The sequence below is a fragment of the Anomaloglossus baeobatrachus genome, chromosome 3 (genome assembly GCF_048569485.1).
Source record: "Anomaloglossus baeobatrachus isolate aAnoBae1 chromosome 3, aAnoBae1.hap1, whole genome shotgun sequence".
NCBI lineage: Eukaryota > Metazoa > Chordata > Amphibia > Anura > Aromobatidae > Anomaloglossus > Anomaloglossus baeobatrachus.
Genome location: NC_134355.1, coordinates 159,827,307 through 159,848,553, shown reverse-complemented (window position 1 = coordinate 159,848,553; position 21,247 = coordinate 159,827,307). Strand labels below are relative to the sequence as shown.

At 44.9% G+C, this 21,247-nt stretch overlaps 1 protein-coding gene across 1 annotated transcript in view; it reads right to left on the bottom strand.

The window, feature by feature from the left end:
• The window catches only part of ADGB (androglobin), a 499,062-nt gene that overhangs the window by 400,175 nt on the left and 77,640 nt on the right, over nucleotides 1-21,247 (bottom strand). The window contains exons 7-8 of the mRNA XM_075339549.1: nucleotides 18,203-18,289; nucleotides 4,085-4,275 (exon numbers count right to left, since the gene is read on the bottom strand). Coding sequence (XP_075195664.1) covers nucleotides 4,085-4,275; nucleotides 18,203-18,289 — 278 coding nt within the window. The remainder of the gene's footprint in view (nucleotides 1-4,084; nucleotides 4,276-18,202; nucleotides 18,290-21,247) is intronic.

Here is a 21,247-nt window from a genome sequence, read left to right as displayed (position 1 = left end):
AAAGTGTCCACTGCTTTGCTATCCAGTAAAGTCCTTAACGTTGTTTTTCCACAAACAACATTCATATTAAAGTTGATTTTAGTCAATAGATCTTGGAATAATATTTTTTACAATTGGATGAGTTTTAAAAAAAATTTCCTGTTCTGAGAGAATCTTATATACTGTATGTGTCCCTGCTGTGTAGTGTGTAATGGCCGTGTCTGACAGTACAGGGACATGATCTGATCATATCATATCCCCTGGGCAGGGGAGGAAGTAATAAAGTATACAGACATTACAGATTGGGATCACTAATTATTCTATTAGGTAAAATATTTTTAAAAACAGGCAGGGAAATGCTTCACTTCAAAAAAAGAATCAGATATGATCCCATGTTATGCTATCTGTATACTCTTTTGCTTCCTCCCCAGCTCAGGAAATGTGGTAGGATCAGACCATGTACAGTCAGACTCAGACACAGCCATTACACAGTACACAGCAGGGGCACATATATATAAGAATATTGCAGCACAGGGACTTTTTTTTAAACACATCTAATTGTGGAAATTATTATTATTGTTGTTCCAATATCTATTGATTAATATCAACTTTGATATTAACCCCTTAAGCCCCCGGGCACTTTCCGTTTTTGCGTTTTTGTTTTTTGCTCCTTTTCTTCTGAGAGCCGTAACTTTTTTATTATTCCGTCAATCTTGCCATATGAGGGCTTGTTTTTTGCGGGACGAGTTGTACTTTTAAATGAAAGCATAGGTTTTACCATATATTGCACTGGAAAACAGTAAAAAAATTCCAAGTGTGGAAAAACTGCAAAAAAAGTGTGATCGCACAATAGTTTTTGGGATGTTTTATTCACCGTGTTCACTATATGATAAAACTGATGTATTTATGTGATGCCTCAGGTCGGTGCGAGTTTGTAGACACCAAACATGTATAGGTTTACATGTATCTAAGGGGTTAAAAAAAATTCACAAGTTTGTCCAATAAAAGTGGCGCACGTTTTGCGCCATTTTCCGAAACACGTAGCGTTCTCATTTTTTGGGATCTATGGCTCAGTGATGGCTTATTTTTTGCGTCTCGAGCTGACGTTTATAATGGTACCATTTCTGCGCAGATGCTACGTTTTGATCGCCTGTTATTGCATTTTGCGTAAAACTTGCGGCGACCAAAAAACGTAATTTTGGCGTTTGGAATTTTTTGCCACTACGCCGTTTACCAATCAGATTAGTTGATTTTATATTTTGATAGATCGGGCATTTCTGAACGCGGCGATACCAAATATGTGTATATTTATTTATTTTTTAACCCTTTAATTTTCAATGGGGGGAAAGGGGGGTGATTTGAACTTTTAGGTTTTTTGTTTTTTTTTTATTTTTTAAAACTTTTTTATTTACTTTTTTTTTAATTTTACTAGTCCCCCTAGGGGGCTATAGCGATCAGCAATCCGATCGCTATTATCTATCTGCTGATCATAGCTATACAGCTGTAAACAGGAGATACAGTCACTTTGTTTTTCCCTCGGCCGAGGGAAAACGAAAGTGAAACTTCGTAGCTGCAGGCGTCATCACATGACCCTGTGCTACGATGGCAACCACCGATAGTCACGTGATAACGCACGTGACTTCCGGTGGGGGCGGCGGTAAGTAAAAAACTTGGCCGCGCGCATTTAGATATTGCTGCCAGACTTTGGCAGCAAGATTTAAGGGGTTAATGGCCGCGGGTGGAAGCGATTCCACCCGCGGCTAGCAGGCACACATGTCAGCTGTTGAAAACAGCTGATATGTGTGCCGATCCACGCCGCCTGCCCGCGGCAGGGGGCGGGGCTTAATGGGACACGATCCTGGACGGATAGATCCGTCCAAGGTTGTGAAGGGGTTAACTTTGTTTGACCCCTTTAAAGTTGAAGGAATAATAACATGGCCCCTTCCTCACCTGACATTAACGCTATTGAGAACTTGTGGGCCCTTCTTAAAGCCAGCTATAAAGTCAAAGCTGTCAATCAAAGAAGAGGAGGGGTGGCAATTGAGGGAAAAGTAGAAGGTGGAAAGGTCCACCTAAATGATTGGCCACACTATAAAAAATTGTTTAAAAGAACTGAAGTTCTCAGTGGTTGATACCTTTTAATGGCTAACTGAAAAGATGGTAATAATTGCAAGCTTTCAAGACTACTCAGGTCTCTTCTTCAGGCTCTACTGGCTAACACGGAACAAAGATATATTTTACCTGGCCACACTGTGATACACCAAGTACATGGTTTGAATAGTCATCCTGTGCTGACAAAGGCCCTTTAAGAAAGAGATTTGCGGTGAACGAAAACAGCCACTTCTCTGAACACTGTTTGGGAGGCTGGAGGTTGTGGTTGGTGTTACCGAAAAAGTTGATCATCAACAGATTCTATGGATGGAAGGTTTATTACTGTTATTGAAAAGAAGGGCGACTATATTGGTCACTGAATTTTTTAAAAAATGTAAGAAATATATTCCTATACAATTAAGGCCGGTTTCACCTTTGCGTCGTTTTGACGAAAACGAAATCCAGCACAGATGCAGTACAGTTCATTTATTTACAGTGGAAGCGCGACACCATGTGGTTGTGTGCTTCACAACCGTATGTGTCCACATGGTGTCGCGCTTCCAAAACGAAGCAAATGTGAAACCGGCCTTAAGTTGTTAGGGTACTATCTCACTTTAACAGATGAAAATAAACCATGAAGAAGAAAAATTTATGTTTTTTATTTTGTTACATAATAATTCTGCACACACAGATATTCCCCTAAGAAAAACAAAATCTCATTTTCACTTTCTTAAATATTCAGATTGGATGGATTGACCGACAGCACTCTAGCTGTTCAATATTAAAACAAATAATCAAAAATACAAACTGCCTAATAATTTTGCACACAGTGTATAATTCTCCAATGTTTTTTATTCGCAGCTACCAAACGATGTCAGCCGAGAATTTATACAGGATGAGAATCATGAATGTAATGGTTGGATAGTGATCGTTCCTTCATAACATGGTACCATATGTTCACAGGGACAGATAATCTGAAGCATAGGATCCCATAAGTGATACTAAAGAGTTAGAATATATGAATTTAAAAAATATTGTACAAAAAAGTTTTGTTCATACAAAATTTAACTGAATTAGTGATAAAATGTTTGATAATCAAGTCCACGTATTTATACGAACAGTAGAATTTGCAATAATAAGAAATATGTCCTCAATCCAACTTCTACTGAATAATTGCCTTGGAATACAATCAACCATTCATTGATGGACATACCTATTTAAGATTTGCATTTCTGCTCCTCAGTTTTGCCTGTCAAATCATTGAATGATCAAACAATCTCTATCAACATTGCACAATTTTTCGAAAGATGAACTAAAACTTTTTCATGTGCCAATTTCATACATAAACCCATTCACATAATACAATTATCATGAATGATGGGTCGTTAATGTTAGGATATGATGGATGATTGGCTAGTATAAATGAGAACTAATTATTTTGGGAAGAACTACTTTACCTGATATGGAAGGCAAAAATGTCAGATAGCTTAGTCTCTTGAGGATGAGAGAAACAATTGTTATATGTGAACAGAAACCTGATTCATCAAAGTGTTTTCGCCCAGTTTTGGGTGTGAAAATTCTTACCCAAAATAAGGTGGTGCTTCCCAGTCTTGATGAATCGGGGTCTCAGTATTTACATTTTTAATTATCAGCTATTTTAAAAAAAATAAGAGGATGAGAGATACATTACTCAAAGGCAAAGACAAAACAGTTTTTCTTCTATTTTAGAAATAAATGGCTGCAGCTTACCGCACTCTTAATTGTGCCCACTTTAGTATATGAAAACGATAATCTTGACACCTGCCCAGATTGCCTCATTTAAAATATGATATCAATCCTGCCATGTCAAGGCTTTCATTAGTCTAAAGAGGATTTTAAGCAACAGTTTTAATTAGCATGAAAAGCTAAGAGCATGAATGTGTTCTATCATCCTCTTCAATTAAATTATGGAGAAACAGGTTGCAACATTTCAGCGAGATTTGATTTTTTGCATTAACACCAAAAATAAAATTACCTTTGCCGCTCTTTTCTGAGGGCTTAATTATGACAGGAACAGGGATTTCTGGCTTAACGTCTGTTGGCTTATTGTCTCTGGATTGGTCTTCTCCTCCATTGGGTTTGGGTTCTTGTTCTTCATCATTAGGTAACGTGAATTCAGGAACTATTCTTTTTAAGAGCTCCCATACTTCTTCGAGACAGTCACTTCTGAAACATTGGAATAATTACATTAAAAGGGAAGGTGACATTAGAAATATCATACTATTTAAATTGAGTTTCTCTGGTAGACACATTTTTAAAGATTTTTTTACATTTTTTCCAGATCATTATTTATGTATAAACAAAATCCTCCAGTTTTTACCTTGGCCACTGAGCTTCACAGTAGCTGAAACTTCCTATTTTGTAGAGATCCGTTTTCAGTAGTCAACTCATTATCATCCCAGTCAGGATTACCATGAAAGATCATAGTTATACACCCTCCCTCTTTATCTGTACAATTATCTCTGCACAGATCAAAAAGCTTGCCCAGTAAAAATCACCTATAGAAGTCAATGAACAACTCCATTACATGTTCCATGTAGCTGCTGTTAAAACCAACCCTATAATATACATACATATCATATATATATATATATATATATATATATATATATATATATATATACAGTACATACAGAACACATACATATACCGTATATATATATGACCCATCTGCGATATCTCTTGCTAACCATACATTGATGTTCCTGAGCCTTGTGGGTCATGTTTAATTTTATGGATATCACAAATAAAGAAGTTTTATTACAGCAATATATATATATATATATATATATATATATATATTATATATATATATATATATATATATATACACACATACATACATACACATACAGCATATATACAGTGTGTTTTGTGAACTATAAGACAAACTTTGTTCCCAGAAATTTTGGAGGAAAGTGGGGGGTGCGTCTTATAGTCTGGATGTACCAGCCTATGCTAACAGTGTGCCCACTAATAAATAAAATGAATATTCACTGCTCCCCATGTCCATAATCCCGTCCTTCTCTTGGCATTGAAGTTATTGCCTAGAAATGGGTTGGATTATGGGCATAGAGAGCAGTGAATATTCATTCTTTTCAATAGCGGCCATACATGCTCACCCAGCTGCCGTATTACTGCAGCGACTGGGCAATCAAATGTGTCCATTATTAAAGCGAATGAATATGGGAATCATGTATACCAGGATGGGCCCAGGATGAGGGTCGTATATACCAGGATGAGGGCCATATATACCAGAATGGGCCTAGGATGGGGAACATGTATACCAGGATGGAGGACATATACACCAAGTTGGGGGACACATACCTTGAACGGGCCTAGGATGGGGGACATTAGTACAGAATTGGAGGACATTACCCACATAACAGTTTTATCAGCAGATCCCCCCAAAACAGTGTGTTATAACCATAATGTTTGCTTCGATTTTTTCTCCTATTTCCACCGCTAAAACCTAGGTGTGTCGTATCGTCTGTTGCGTCTTACAGTCTATAAAGTATGGTATATATATATATATATATATATATATATATACAGTTAAGTCGAGAAATATTTGGAAAGTCAGCGAATCTTCGTGATTTGGGCTCTGCATGGCACCTTTGTTTGTGTAAAATGAATAAAATGAAACAAATTAAGTGTAGACTCTGAGATTTAATTACAGGGGTTGATCAAAAATATCCTGTGAAATATTTAGGAATTGCAACCATTTTTCTTCAAAGCCTCCTCAATTCATGAACTCAAAAGTAATTGGCCAAATTTACTTTACCATAACTAAAATATAAATTTTTAATGCTTTGTAGATAATCCTTTGCAGGAAATGACTGCCTGAAATCTGGAAACCATGGATGTCACCAAATGCTGGGATTCCTCCTTTGTGATGCTTTGCCGGCTTTTACTGCAGCTGACTACAGTTGCTGCTTGATTGTGGGTCTTTCTGCCTTAAGCATGTGAAATGCAGCTTGATTGGGTTGAGATCTAGTGACTGACTCAGGCATTGCATAAAATTTTACTTCTTAGCCTTAAAAAAATTCCTGGGTTACTTTCACAGTATGTTTTGGTTCATTGTCCCTCTGTACTGTGAAGCGCCATCCAATCAATCTTGCTGAATTGGTTGAATCTGAGCAGAAAGAATCGCCCTGAACACTTCAGAATTCATCCGGCTGCTTCTGTTTTCAGTCACATCATCAATAAATACTAGAGACCTAGAGAATTTAGTCTGGCCAGAGGAGACTAAAATTGTACTCTTTGAATGCCATACTTCACACCATGTTTTGAGGCCAAAAGGCACTGCATATGAGCCAAAGAATACATTCAACAGTGAAGTTTGGAAGCGAGAGCATCATGGTGCTGTTTTTCAACATATGGCACTGACAAATGTCATATAATTGAAGTAAGGGTACTGTCACAATTTAGCGACGCAGGAGCGATCCCACCAGCGATCTGACCTGGTCAGGATCGCTGCTGCGTCGCTACATGGTCGCTGGTGAGCTGTCAAACAGGCAGATCTCACCAGCGACCAGTGACCAGCCCCCAGCCAGCAGCGACGTGCAAGCGATGCTGCGCTTGCACGGAGCCGGCGTCTGGAAGCTGCGGACACTGGTAACTAAGGTAAACATCGGGTATGGTTACCCGATGTTTACCTTAGTTACCAGCGCACACCGCTTCGCTTAGCGTGTGCAGGGAGCAGGAGCCGGCACTGGCAGCGTGAGGGCTGCGGAGGCTGGTAACAAAGGTAAATATCGGGTAACCACCTTGGTTACCCGATGTTTACCTTGGTTACAGCTTACCGCAGGCTGTCAGATGCCGGCTCCTGCTCCCTGCACATTCAGGATTGTTGCTCTCTCGCTGTCACACACAGCGATGTGTGCTTATCAGCGGGAGAGCAACAATAAAAAAACGAACCAGGGCTGTGTGTAATGAGCAGCGATCTCACAGCAGGGGCAGATCACTGCTCAGTGTCACACACAACGAGATCACTAATGAGGTCACTGCTGCGTCACAAAAACCGTGACTCAGCAGCAATCTCAGTAGTGATCTCGCTGTGTGTGAAGTACCCCTAAGGATGAACTGACAAATGTATTCTTGATAAAAATCTGCTACTATCTACCAGGAAGATAAAGATGAAAAAAAGTGGACATTTTAGCACAACAATGATTCCAAACACACAGCCAAGTAAACTCTCAATTGGTTTCAGAATAGATAAACAAAGCTTCTAGAATGGCCCAGCCAATCACCTGACTTGAATCCAATAGAAAAAATAGAACATTTATGGAAGGAAATAACACTCAGAGTTCATAGTAGCAGACTATGGAACCTTCAGGATTTGAAGTGTTTGTGTGGAAGAATGGATCAAAACCACACCTGAGTAATGCATGTAACTAGTTACTCCATACAGGAGGCATCTTGAAGCTGACAACAAAGGCTTTTGTATGAAGTATTAAATAAATTCCAGTAAGCGTCTGTATATATGTGAAATAAAATATATCTATGATTGGAAAAATAAAAACAGTTCAGATTTGTTTTTTTACGTTCTCTTGCTGGCCCTTGTTTTCCCATTAAAATGAAAGAGTAGGAGCAGAATTTCTAAACACTGCATGTCATTAGTTCAAGCAATGCTTTGCTCACATTAACATTTAAGCTTTGCATCACTTAAGCACATATTGCATATGGGGATTGATTTATGATTTATTTCCACAAATTATAAACGCGTCACAAAATACTAATTTTCAGACTGTTCCAGGGGGATCCAGTTATTTAAAACTTTCGAAATTCTGTTTTTCATTTAGTTAAAAAGTTCAGCCATGCCCTTCTTCATAATTACATTATGGTTAACAGATTAAAATATTTTCTATGGGTACAAGGGGTATGTACTGTGCAATGTGATTAAAAAACAGACTTAGGTCCTGTTCACATGTGGCGTTTTTGCTGCATATTTTACACAATGCATTTGGTGTGTGAAAGAAGCGGTATTTTCCTATATCTACATGAAAGCTCATGCACACGTCACTTTTTCTTCCGTTAGTATTTTAAGCCTTGCTTTGTGTTTCCCCAGACCCAGTATTCTTTCAGTGTTTCTATTGCATTTTTTTGCACACTAAAATGAAACGGGTGAAAACGCAAAAAATACATTGCCAAAGCGCATGTAAAAATGCACAAAGAAAAGGGACAAAAACATGAGTATTTTAAGTAGTTTTTCCATCACCGGTCTGTTATTTTATGCCAAAAAACATCCCCAAAACTCGCAGATATTCTCACCACCTTATATATCTTTTAACAAAAATTAGATGACAGTAAAGTCAGACTTAGCAAGTCTGGCAGCTCGTAATCCCAGCGATGCAATGGGTCCAAGTCATGGCCTTCCACTATCACTAGTTGGCCCAATGGACGTTGACCATACGTGCACTACCAGAACTGCTGATTACGATCAACTTGTTTAGACTATTGGGGTCCCAAGCTGTCCTACCATCACTAGTCATAATATTTGTGATCTCTGCATTGAAGGACATTGGCCAAGGCATAGCAGCTGGTTGCTGCTCTTCTTCTTGGAAACTTGCACAGATCTACACTAATATAGCCCTAGATAAAATTGCACTATATATTTTATATAAATTGGCATATATTAGTATTGTAATATCTGCTTTTTATGGGGATCGTGTGTAGGTAGCTCTAATCAAAAGGACGGTCGATGCATGATTCTTTTGTTCTCATTAGTTCTCAATAGGAAAAAAAGACACCAGCCTGAGTACTGTGTACCTAGGATGGTGTGCGGCTGAGAATGATGATCTTTTGCACAGCATTTTAGCATTTTGCCTGATGAACAAGCTTTTTTGACATTTGTCAGGTGATTGGCAACTTTTTAACATTACAGTATTATCGTGAAATGAACGTTCCTATGAATGCCCAATTACAATAATCCTTTTGCGTAAATGCACCCTTAGTTGCCTCTCCTCATTCAGAACATGTCCATGTGTGGAGTATACAAGTATACCATGGGAGTTCAGGAGGAATGCATATTCAACTGACAGCAATAAAAATAAAATGGCCATGTAACTATGAACAGTACTGCAAGTAGACTTATAGTTTTAATGTAAAATTCAGTATAAATTAATAACAAATTAGTGCATGCTATTCCTGGCAATCTACTTATGCTATCATCAGTAGCATAACTAGAGTTCAATGGCCCTCAATGCAATATTTGGATCTACCTCTCCCTCGAATGTTGTCAGATGTATGGGCCCTTTTAGTGTTCTAAATCCTATAAAGACATACGAGTTGCCCTCCATTTATGTATTAATGTCCCCCATCCTGTTCTAATGTACCCCATCCTAGGCTCCATCCCGGTAAATATGTCCCCCATCCTGGTATTTATGTTCCCATCCTGGTAAATATTTCCTCCATCCTAGGCTCCATCCTGGTATATATGTCCCTATCCTAGTATATATGTCCTTATCCTGGACCCCTTCCCAGTATATACAGTGCTGGCCAAAAGTAATGGCACCCCTGCAATTCTGTCAGATAATACTCAGTTTATTCTTGAAAATGATTGCAATCACAAATTATTTGGTATTATTAACTTAATTTATTTTGCTTGCAATGAAAAACACAAAAGAGAATGAAACAAAAATCAAATCATTGATCATTTCACACCAAACTCCAAAAATGGGCCAGACACAAGTATTGGCACCCTTAGCCTAATACTTGGTTGCACAACCTTTAGCCAAAATAACTGCGAACAACCACTTCCGGTAACCATCAATGAGTTTCTTACAATGCTCTCCTGGAATTTTAGACCATTCTTCTTGGCAAACTGCTCCAGGTCCCTGAGATTTGAAGGGTGCCTTCTCCAAACTGCCATTTTGAGATCTCTCCACAGGTGTTCTATGGGATTCAGGTATGGACTCATTGCTGGCCACTTTGGTAGTCTCCAGTGCTTTCTCTCAAACCATTTTCTAGTGCTTTTTGAAGTGTGTTTTGGGTCATTGTCCTGCTGGAAGACCCATGACCTCTGAGGAAGACCCAGCTTTCTCACACTGGGCCCTACAATACACTGCAAAATTTGTTGGTAGTCTTCAGACTTCATAATGCCATGCACATGGTCAAGCAGTCCAGTGCCAGAGGCAGCAAAGCAACCCCAAAATATGAGGGAATCTCCGCCATGTTTGACTGTAGGGACCGTGTTCTTTTCTTTGAATGCCTCATTTTTTTCATGTAAACTCTATGTTGATGGCTTTTCCCAAAAAAGCTCTACTTTTGTCTCATCTGACCAGAGAACATTCTTCCATAACATTTTAGGCTTTCTCAGGAAAGTTTTGGCAAACTCCAGCCTGGCTTTTTTATGTCTCGTGGTAAGAAGTGGGGTCTTCCTGGGTATCCTACCATACAGTCCCTTTTCATTCAGATGCAGACGGATAGTACGGGTTGACACTGTTGTACCCTCAGGCTGCAGGGGAGCTTCAACTTGTTTGGATGTTAGTCGAGGTTCTTTATCCACCATCCGCACAATCTTGCGTTGAAATCTCTCATCAATTTTTCTTTTCCTTCCACATCTAGGGAGGTTAGCCACAGTGCCATGGGTTTTAAACTTCTTGATGACACTGTGCACCGTAGACACAGGAACTTTCAGGTCTTTGGAGATGGACTTGTAGCCTTGAGATTGCTCATGCTTCCTCACAATTTGGATTCTCAAGTCCTCAGACAGTTCTTTGGTCTTCTTTCTTTTCTCCATGCTCAATGTGGTACACACAAGGACACAGGACAGAGGTTGAGTCAACTTTAATCCATGTCAACTGGCTGCAAGTGTGATTTAGTTATTGCCAACACCTGTTGGGTGCCACGGGTAAGTTACAGGTGCTGTTAATTACACAAATTAGAGAAGCATCACATGATTTTTCAAACAGTGCCAATACTTTTGTCCACCCACTTTTTTATGTTTGGTGTGGAATAATATACAATTTGGCTTTATGACAATTTTTTTTATTTTTTTTTCATTGAAGGCAAATTAAATGAAGATAATAATACCAAATAATTTGTAATTGCAATCATTTTCAACATGAAACTGAGTATTATCTGACAGAATTGCAGGGGTGCCAATACTTTTGGCCAGCACTGTATGTTCCTATCCTAGGGCCCTTCCTGGTATATATGCCCCCCTCCTAGGCCCCATCCTGCTATATATGCCTTTTCCTGGTATACAGAATATGTCACCATCTTGGGACCCTCCTGGTATATGTCCCCTTACTGGTATATATATCCTCATCCTAGGCTCCATCCCCATCATAGACCCCATCCTGGTATATATGTCCCCATCCTGGTATACATGTCTGCATCTTGCTATATATCTCTACATCCTAGGCCTCATCCTGGTATATATGTCTTCATCCTGATATACATATCTGCATCCTGCTATATATGTCCCTATCCTGGTATATGTCACGGCCAGGTGTGCGGGCAGGCCCAGGAGGTGGATCCACTGGACCGAACTCCTAGATGGTAGGAAAGAGTCCGGCAGCTGGAACACTAGAAACAGCAGAACAGTCCTTGCACACGGGAATAGCGGAGAAGTCCCTGGGACCACAGAGTTACGGGTGGTAGTCCGGGTGACGCAGCTCAGGTTCGGAAGCCGAGATGATGTCAGGCGGGGTCCGGAACCTTGGGAGCAAGATGACGGGTCACCGCAGGGATCCGAGATGGTGCGGACTGTCAGGATGGCAGAAGGACAGCGTTCGGGGTTCAGGATACGGCAGACTGGATGGCGAAGCAAGCACGGCTCTACAAAGAGAGATAGGTGAGTACACGCACTGAAACACCAGGAGACCTGACTCCTAGCTTAGGGAACACGAAGATCAGGCCCCGCCCCCTTGTACAATACACCCCTTTATACCCTGTACCTGATTAGCCTCATTACCTGTTAATGGACGCTGGCCCTTTAAGAAAGGGTCAGTGACCGCGCGCGCGCCCTAATGCGCATGCGCGCAGCCCGGGTGCCAGAAGCCAGGGAAGGAGGCTGAGAAGAGGACGCAGGGGAGCCAGCCAGGGCCTGGGAAGCCGTCGGGCGCTGCGATCGGGGACCAGGGGGCCTGGGAAGGACGGGGACCGGAGGCTGGAGAGCGGGGAGCGTGGCAGGTGAGCCGGGGAGCGGGACTGAGGACCCGGGGAGCGGAGCAGAGGACCCGGGGAGGGAAGCCAAGGACCCGGGGAGCGTGACAGTACCCCCCCCCCACGCCCCCCTCCCCGCAACCGGGACATGAAGGCACGGATCAGAGGAGTGCCCACGTTCTCCCTGGGCTCCCAGGACCTATCCTCAGGACCATACCCTTCCCAGTCTACCAGGAAGAACTGTCGACCTCGTACGGTCTTCATGGCCACGATATCCCTTACCGCATAGATGTCGTCATCGGCAATAGGTGGAGGAGCCGGACAGGCAGCAGCGGAGAAGGGACCAAGGACGACCGGCTTGAGCAGGGAGACGTGGAAAGAGTTGGGAATCCTCATCGTGGCCGGGAGCTGTGGCTTGTAGGAGACCTCATTGATCTTGCTGAGGACCTTAAACGGCCCGATGTAGCGAGGACCCAGCTTGTAGGAAGGTATCTTCAATCGGATGTACTGGGAAGCAAGCCAGACCAGGTCACCAGGAGAGAAACACGGAGGGTCCAGACGCCTCTTGTCAGCGTGTTTCTTCATCCGCTGGGAAGCGCGTCCAAGGGACGCCTTGACAGAGTCACAAATGGTAGCGAAGTCACGGGCTACAGTATCAGCCGCAGGGACATCCGAAGAAGGGGATATAGGCAATGGAACGGAGGGCTGAAGTCCGTAAACGACATGGAAGGGAGATTTGGAGGACGACTCACTGATGTGGTGGTTATGTGAGAATTCAGCCCAAGGCAGAAGCGTGGACCAGTCGTCGTGATGGGCGTTGACATAGTGACGTAAGAAGGATGTCAAGATTTGATTGACCCTCTCCACTTGGCCATTAGACTGAGGATGGTATGCGGAAGAAAAGTCCAGAGTTACTCCCAGATGCTTGCAGAGCGCCCTCCAGAAGCGGGAGGTGAACTGAGTTCCTCTGTCGGACACGATGTGGGATGGAAAGCCATGCAAGCGGAAGATGTGATGTATATAGGCTTCCGCGAGTTCCTGAGCAGAGGGCAGTCCGGCCATAGGGACGAAGTGAGCCATTTTGGAGAACCGGTCCACCACGACCCATATGACTGTGTGTCCGGAGGATAATGGCAAGTCCGTAATAAAATCCATCGCTATGTGTTGCCACGGAACTGAGGGTATAGGCAGAGGCAGAAGACGGCCATAGGGCAGGTGTTTGGGCGTCTTGTTCCTGGCACAAGAGGAGCAGGCAGAGACATAAGCAGCGACGTCCGTGCGAAGGGATGGCCACCAGTAATGGCGTACAATCGCACCCCATGTTCTCTTTTGGCCTGCATGACCGGCTGTTTTGGAGGCATGACCCCAGTGTAACACTTTTTGCCTGTCAGTTTCAGAGACGTAGGTCTTTCCGGGCGGTATCTGGGCCAGAGTGACAGGGGCCACCGGAATAATCTTGCTAGGAGGGATGATAGGTTGGGTAGTCTCTTCCTCCTGCTCCATGGGCACGAAAGACCTAGACAAGGCATCAGCGCGTACATTCTTGTCCGCGGGTCTGAAATGGAGCTGGAAGTCAAACCTGGCAAAGAATAAGGACCACCTGGCTTGCCGTGGGTTCAGTCGCTGAGCGGACCGCAGGTATTCCAGGTTCTTGTGGTCCGTGTAGATAATCACGGGGTACACTGCTCCTTCCAGGAGGTAGCGCCACTCCTCCAGAGCCAGTTTGACCGCCAATAGTTCTCGGTCACCGATGGTGTAATTACGTTCCGGCGCTGAGAAGCTCTTGGAGAAGAAACCGCAAGTCACCATCTTGCCGGAGGAGGATTTCTGCATGAGCACTGCTCCAGCTCCCGAGGAGGAGGCATCCACTTCCAAGGTGAACTGGCGGTTTAACTCCGGACGATGGAGTACAGGAGCGGAGGCAAATGCTCGCTTCAGGGAGCAAAACGCGGCGTCGGCTGCAGGTGACCAGTCCTTTGGATTAGCCTCCTTTTTGGTCAAAGCGGAGAGAGGAGCAGTCAGGGCAGAGAAGTGAGGGATAAACTGGCGGTAGTAGTTGGCGAATCCCAGGAACCGTTGGATTGCCTTCAGTCCAGAAGGAGGAGGCCAGTTGAGTATGGAGGAGACCTTCTTTGGATCCATCTGCAGTCCAGTGCCCGATATGATGTATCCCAGGAAAGGGAGAGAAGACTGCTCAAAGACGCATTTCTCATATTTGGCGTAAAGACGATTCTCCCTCAGTCTTTGCAGAACCAGCTGTACGTTCTCTCTATGGGTCTGGAGGTCCGGAGAGAAGATAAGGATGTCATCCAGATAAACTACGACACAGACGTAGAGGAGGTCCCGGAATATGTCGTTCACCAATTCTTGGAAGACAGCTGGTGCGTTACACAGGCCGAAGGGCATCACGCAGTATTCATAGTGCCCATCGCGAGTATTAAACGCGGTCTTCCATTCGTCCCCAGAGCGGATACGAACTAGGTTGTAGGCACCCCGAAGATCCAGCTTGGTGAACACACGGGCTCCCCTGAGCCGGTCGAACAATTCGGGGATGAGCGGCAGAGGGTACTTGTTTTTGACGGTGATCTGATTCAGACCCCGGTAGTCGATGCATGGGCGTAGGTCACCCTCTTTCTTCTTCACGAAGAAGAAGCCTGCTCCCGCAGGAGAGGAGGATCTCCGGATGAATCCTTTTGCCAGGCTCTCTGTGATGTAGGTAGACATGGCCCTGGTTTCGGCCGGAGACAACGGATATATCCGTCCTCGAGGTGGTGTTGTTCCTGGGAGCAGGTCGATGGCACAATCGTAGGGACGGTGTGGCGGAAGTACCTCAGACTCCTTCTTGTCAAAAACGTCTGCGAAGGACCAATAGGCCGAGGGCAGTTCCGGTAGGTTCTCTGGAACCGGAGGTCGTCGGATAGGTTGTATGGGCTTCAGACACTTCTCATGACAAGCAGAACCCCATCGGGTGATTTCGCCAGTACCCCAGCTGACTGATGGTTCGTGTGTCCGCAACCAGGGAAGTCCCAGCAGGATTTGATGGGACATGTGTGGAAGGACGTAGAGAGTGATGTTCTCGGTGTGCAGGGCACCGATACGCAGTTCGACCGGTCTGGTGACCCAGGAGATGGTATCAGAGAGGGGTCTCCCATCCACAGAGGCAATCACTAGGGGCTTCTCGAGTAGAGTAACAGGCAGCTGGTACTTGTCCACCGTGGCCTGCTGGATGAAATTGCCTGCTGCTCCAGAGTCGAGGTATGCCTCAGCCGTGAAGCGCGTCTCTCCCGTTGACACTTGCACAGTCCACATAACCGGGTCGGAGAGAGTCCCAGCACCTAGGGTGGCCTCTCCTACCAACCCTAGGCTTTGGAGTTTCCCGGCCTTTCCGGACAGGAGCGTAGGAGGTGAGTGTCCTCTCCGCAGTAAAAGCAGAGGCCCTTGGCGAGCCGCTCTGCTCGACGTTGTTCAGATTGCCGTACTCGGTCGATCTGCATGGGCTCTTGGACGGGAATCCCAGCTGTTGATGACTGCGATACGGAGGACTTCTGTGGAGGAGGGGAATGCCGTACCGGACGTCTCTCCCGAGACAGCTCTTTGGAGCGCTCCTGAAAACGAATGTCCACTCGAGTTGCTAGGGCAATCAGGGCATCTAGGGTGGAGGGCACGTCACGACCCGCCAACTCATCTTTGATGCGACTCGAGAGTCCTTCCCAGAAGGCGGCTGTTAGGGCCTCATTATTCCACCCGAGTTCAGAAGCCAACGTGCGGAAACGGATGGCGTATTGGCCCACCGTCAGTGTTCCTTGACGTAAGCGGAGGAGGGATGAATAAGACGCAGAGGCGCGTCCCGGCTCGTCAAAGGTGCTGCGGAAGGCCTGCAGGAACTCTTGGAGATCCTTGGTCATAGGGTCCTCCTTCTCCCACAACGGGTTCATCCACGCCAGTGCCTCGCCCTCCAGGTGAGACATGATGAAGGCGACCTTGGCTTGGTCGGAGGCAAACAGATGTGGCAGCTGCGTGAAGTGGAGGGAGCATTGGTTTATAAACCCCCTGCAGGTCTTGGGATCTCCGGCGTACCGGGGTGGTGAGGCCAAACGCAGTCTGGAAGCATCCGAAGAAGCGGCCACGGGAGCGGGGGACGTGGCTTGACTAGTGGCGGCTTGGGATGTTGTAGACGTGACTGCCGCTTGTAGCGTGGTCAGGCGGGTGTCCACGGAAGTCATGAAGTTCAGCATGCGGGTCTGGACTTCACGCTGGCGTTGGAGTTCCTCTTGCAAGGCCGCTAGTGCTGCAGCGGGATCCATGGCCTGATCTTACTGTCACGGCCAGGTGTGCGGGCAGGCCCAGGAGGTGGATCCACTGGACCGAACTCCTAGATGGTAGGAAAGAGTCCGGCAGCTGGAACACTAGAAACAGCAGAACAGTCCTTGCACACGGGAATAGCGGAGAAGTCCCTGGGACCACAGAGTTACGGGTGGTAGTCCGGGTGACGCAGCTCAGGTTCGGAAGCCGAGATGATGTCAGGCGGGGTCCGGAACCTTGGGAGCAAGATGACGGGTCACCGCAGGGATCCGAGATGGTGCGGACTGTCAGGATGGCAGAAGGACAGCGTTCGGGGTTCAGGATACGGCAGACTGGATGGCGAAGCAAGCACGGCTCTACAAAGAGAGATAGGTGAGTACACGCACTGAAACACCAGGAGACCTGACTCCTAGCTTAGGGAGCACGAAGATCAGGCCCCGCCCCCTTGGACAATACACCCCTTTATACCCTGTACCTGATTAGCCTCATTACCTGTTAATGGACGCTGGCCCTTTAAGAAAGGGTCAGTGACCGCGCGCGCGCCCTAATGCGCATGCGCGCAGCCCGGGTGCCAGAAGCCAGGGAAGGAGGCTGAGAAGAGGACGCAGGGGAGCCAGCCAGGGCCTGGGAAGCCGTCGGGCGCCGCGATCGGGGACCAGGGGGCCTGGGAAGGACGGGGACCGGAGGCTGGAGAGCGGGGAGCGTGGCAGGTGAGCCGGGGAGCGGGACTGAGGACCCGGGGAGCGGAGCAGAGGACCCGGGGAGGGAAGCCAAGGACCCGGGGAGCGTGACAGTATATCTGTCCCCATCCTGGTGAATATGTTTCCTTCCTGGTATATATGTCTCTGCTCTGTCTCTAACGCAAGAAAAAAAACCCAAACATTCTACTCACCTTCTAGGGCTCCTATGTTGTACGGCGTCGTACACTGTAGCAAATATGCAATGGTCAGCAGCTGATATCAGCATCCATGTTATAGTGATGCATGACATCACGGTCATGCACCCCCAGTCACAATACCACTAACATCAGCTCCTGTTTGGGTCTGGTGGGTCACTATGCCGCAAAGTATTTCAGCAGGATGCACATCCAGCTGAAGCAAGCGCTGGGGTTGGTTTGTTTTTATGTAATCATCTGCCATTGACTCCCATAGTACAAAGAACATACATCATGTAGTATACATTTCTTTATGGGATACACATATCATGGAAAGCATAGTGGACATTAGCTTCAAATACATTTCAAAAGTAATGCTAAAATATACCGACTAGATGTATACCAGGAATGTCGGACTGGAGTGGAAGTATCACATTACCCTCATTCACAATTATACCATATTCTTCTAAATAATAATAATAATAGTTTGTATATGAATGAAAAAAATGCTACCCTTGTGTGTACATAGGGAATGAAGTATTTGGTGCCAACTACTGCTCAAGTAGAATGTTGGAGGCCTACTAATGCACACGAGTCCACCATGGGATTCCCCCGTTTCCTTGTGGACCAGTCCAAGCTGGTATACCTAAAGGAAATTTGTTTGGCATATTTCTTGTCCAATATATTGTATAGATATTATTGGCATGTATGACAGAAGCATTTCCCAAAAATGTAAAATTTATTACTGGCAGAACCTTTAATATCATCTTATGGTAAGGGAAAAAAAAGTGTATATTGACTTACTGCAGTGGTATAACCTCTGGTAGCCATCCAGTTAGTGCATGCAGAACAGTAAACTCTCCAAGCTCCCGTTTTGAAAATCCATTGGTACTTTGTAAAGAAGAAAACATGATTTAGTGTCCATTCCTATTATATATATATAATATAGAGATGTGTCTGTCTTGTTACATTGTCTAGTTATGTTAATTGTGCTATTCCTAATCCATCCATTTAAGATAAACAGAAAGAAAAGAAGTGGGCATGTGACTAATGCCGGCGTCACACGGGACGATCTATCGTGCGATCGCACGAGAGATCGTACCCGCCCCCGTCGTTTGTGCGTCACGGGCAATTAGTTGCCCGTGGCGCACAAAGTCATTAACCCCCGTCACACGCACTTACCTCCCTGGCGACGTCGCTGTGGGCGGCGAACATCCTCTTCCTGAAGGGGGAGGGACGTTCAGCGTCACAGCGACGCCACACGGCAGCCGGCCAATAGAAGCGGAGGGGTGGAGATGAGCGGGACGTAACATCCCACCCACCTCCTTCCTTCCGCATTGCCAGCGGGACGCAGGTAAGCTGTGTTCGTCGTTCTCGAGGTGTCACATGGAGCGACGTGTGCTGCCACGGGAACGATGAACAACCGGAGCACAGAAAGAGGACCGACATTTTGAAAATGAGCGACGTGTCAACGAGCAACGATTGCTCGTTCACAGTCGTTCGGAGGTGTCACACGGTACGATATCTCTGACGATCCCGGATGTGCGTCACTAACGACATGACCCCGACGACATATCGCCCGAGAGACTGTATACGTAGAGACTATATAAAAGTAAAATGGGTGAGACTAAAACCAATGAGGTAAACGAGGGGAGTTCAACAGAACAGTAAGCATTTTATTTAATTGTTTGCATGCTCAGTGACCAGGTGACCACAACATTTTCTCAAAGACTCCAAAATGGTTGACAATCTTTTTCACTTTATGTCCACCAGTTACAGTAGCAAAAACAATTTAAAGCAAAAACTGACCTTCTACTGGGGCCCCGAATTTACTAGACACTGTACTTTTGCAACTCCCTGGATAACCACAGAAGTATTTTTTCCCAATTGTCCCAAATTATTTAAAATTAAAAAATAACTGACTTTGTAAATACTGTAGTTTTATTTTCAGTAGTTTTTTGTATGCTGCTCCTATACTGGCCCATAACACCTCCATTGTAACAGTCTACAAGGAAACCCTGAGAGGACTAAATCTGCCTTTACACATCTTCCATTTGTTTCAATCCTTGATAATCTGTAAAATAAAGATTGTCTGTCCTCCAGATCATCTAAGGATAGCTTTTCTTCCTCAATATCATCTACAGATAATTTCCCACATCCAAATTGTGCTTTTTCTTTCTTACTCACTCAGGATCATCTATAACCCTCCTACCCAAATACTTAAACCCCAAAGGTACGCCACGCTATTAAAAGATATCATCTCACCCTCAGATGTCCATGGTATCATCTACCTTTATTTTTCCAGGTTTAATCTACCCTTAAGTATCAACTCTCTCTTCTCTCACTCCAAGTATTGTCTCCTAAGGTGTCATGTTCCCCCCTCTCAGATATAATATCTCTCTTTTAAGTATTGCCAAACTCCGTTTACTAGGTATAACTTCTCCCTTCACTCTGGGATATAAATTCTTCTACTTTCCCTAGGTACTACTTTCCCTAGGTATCATCTGCCCCAGCCAAACCTGCCCTAGATCCAAGTATCATTTTCCGCAAGGTATCATCTCTCTGACCAAAATCATCTGCTCATTCACCCAAAAATCATCCCACCAGTATCAAACTCTCTCTTAACTCTTTACTATTCCTTTCTATTAAGGCTCTGAGAAAGGGTCATGAGCCCCATCCAGCTCCTGCCCCCTTCACAGTAGTTACACCCGGTTCCCCCCATTCCCAGTATAATGACTGCCAAAGCTTATCCACATAAATCACACTGAGGCAGCATACCAATATCTTGGGGTTCCCACCCTACTACCATTCATATCTGCACTTCTATGTGGAGCTACACACAAAAGCCACCAACTTGAGACCTGCTCTTCATAGCTGTTCACTAGACCTTGTGCTGATACACCAAGTTGGCAGACAGCCGCGAGTCACACATGACTGGCTGCGAGCCACGTGTGGCTCCCGAGCCGCAGGTTGGGGACCCCTGTTTTAAGGTATTATCTGCTCTGTCCACTGTTCCTTATCCTAAATCTCTCTTTTGACTCTTCAGCATCAGGTCACTACACCAGTATCTTCTCACTTCCCCAGTATAACATCTTCCCTAAAGGTACCGTCACACATAACGAGATCGCTAGCGAGATCGCTAAGTCACGGTTTCCCCTGCTTGAGATCGCTAGTCGTAGAATGGTCCAGGCCATTTTCTTCAACGGTGATGTCCTGCTGGGCAGGACACATCCCTGTGTTTGACACTGTGTGACAGGGTCACAGTGACTGCTGAGATCGTTATACAGGTTGCTACTGCGAGCTGTATTATTCCTGCATCATTGGTAAGGTCTGACTGTGTGACATCTCACCAGCGACCTCCCAGCGACTTACCTGCGATCCCTATCAGATCACATCGTTTTCGGGATCGCTGGTAAGTCGTTGTGTGTGACTGGGCCTTAAGTATTATTCCCCTCCCTATATCTAATCTCTCCCATATCTACAGTGTATCTCCATTGTCCTATCCTCTAGTATGATCTCCACCCCATAGCAGTATCTATTCCCCTGATATTATCTCTCCTTCATTATTATCTCCCTCACAGACAATTGGTTGGATACATGTCTGGAAGGTATTGAATGAAAATGTACATTGATCCCTATGAATATATCTGAAATCCAAGCAACAAACACAGGTAATCAAACATTGTCGAATCCAAGCAGCGGAGTCAATGAGATTTTTATGGGGAGGAAATACTGTGCTTAGAAAACACACTAGTAGCTTGTCTACTGCTCGTGTAGCTTAACATCTGTACATTGACTGCGGTAAAGAGCCGACAATGCAGTTGTCAAGAGAACTATGATCTCCAAGGC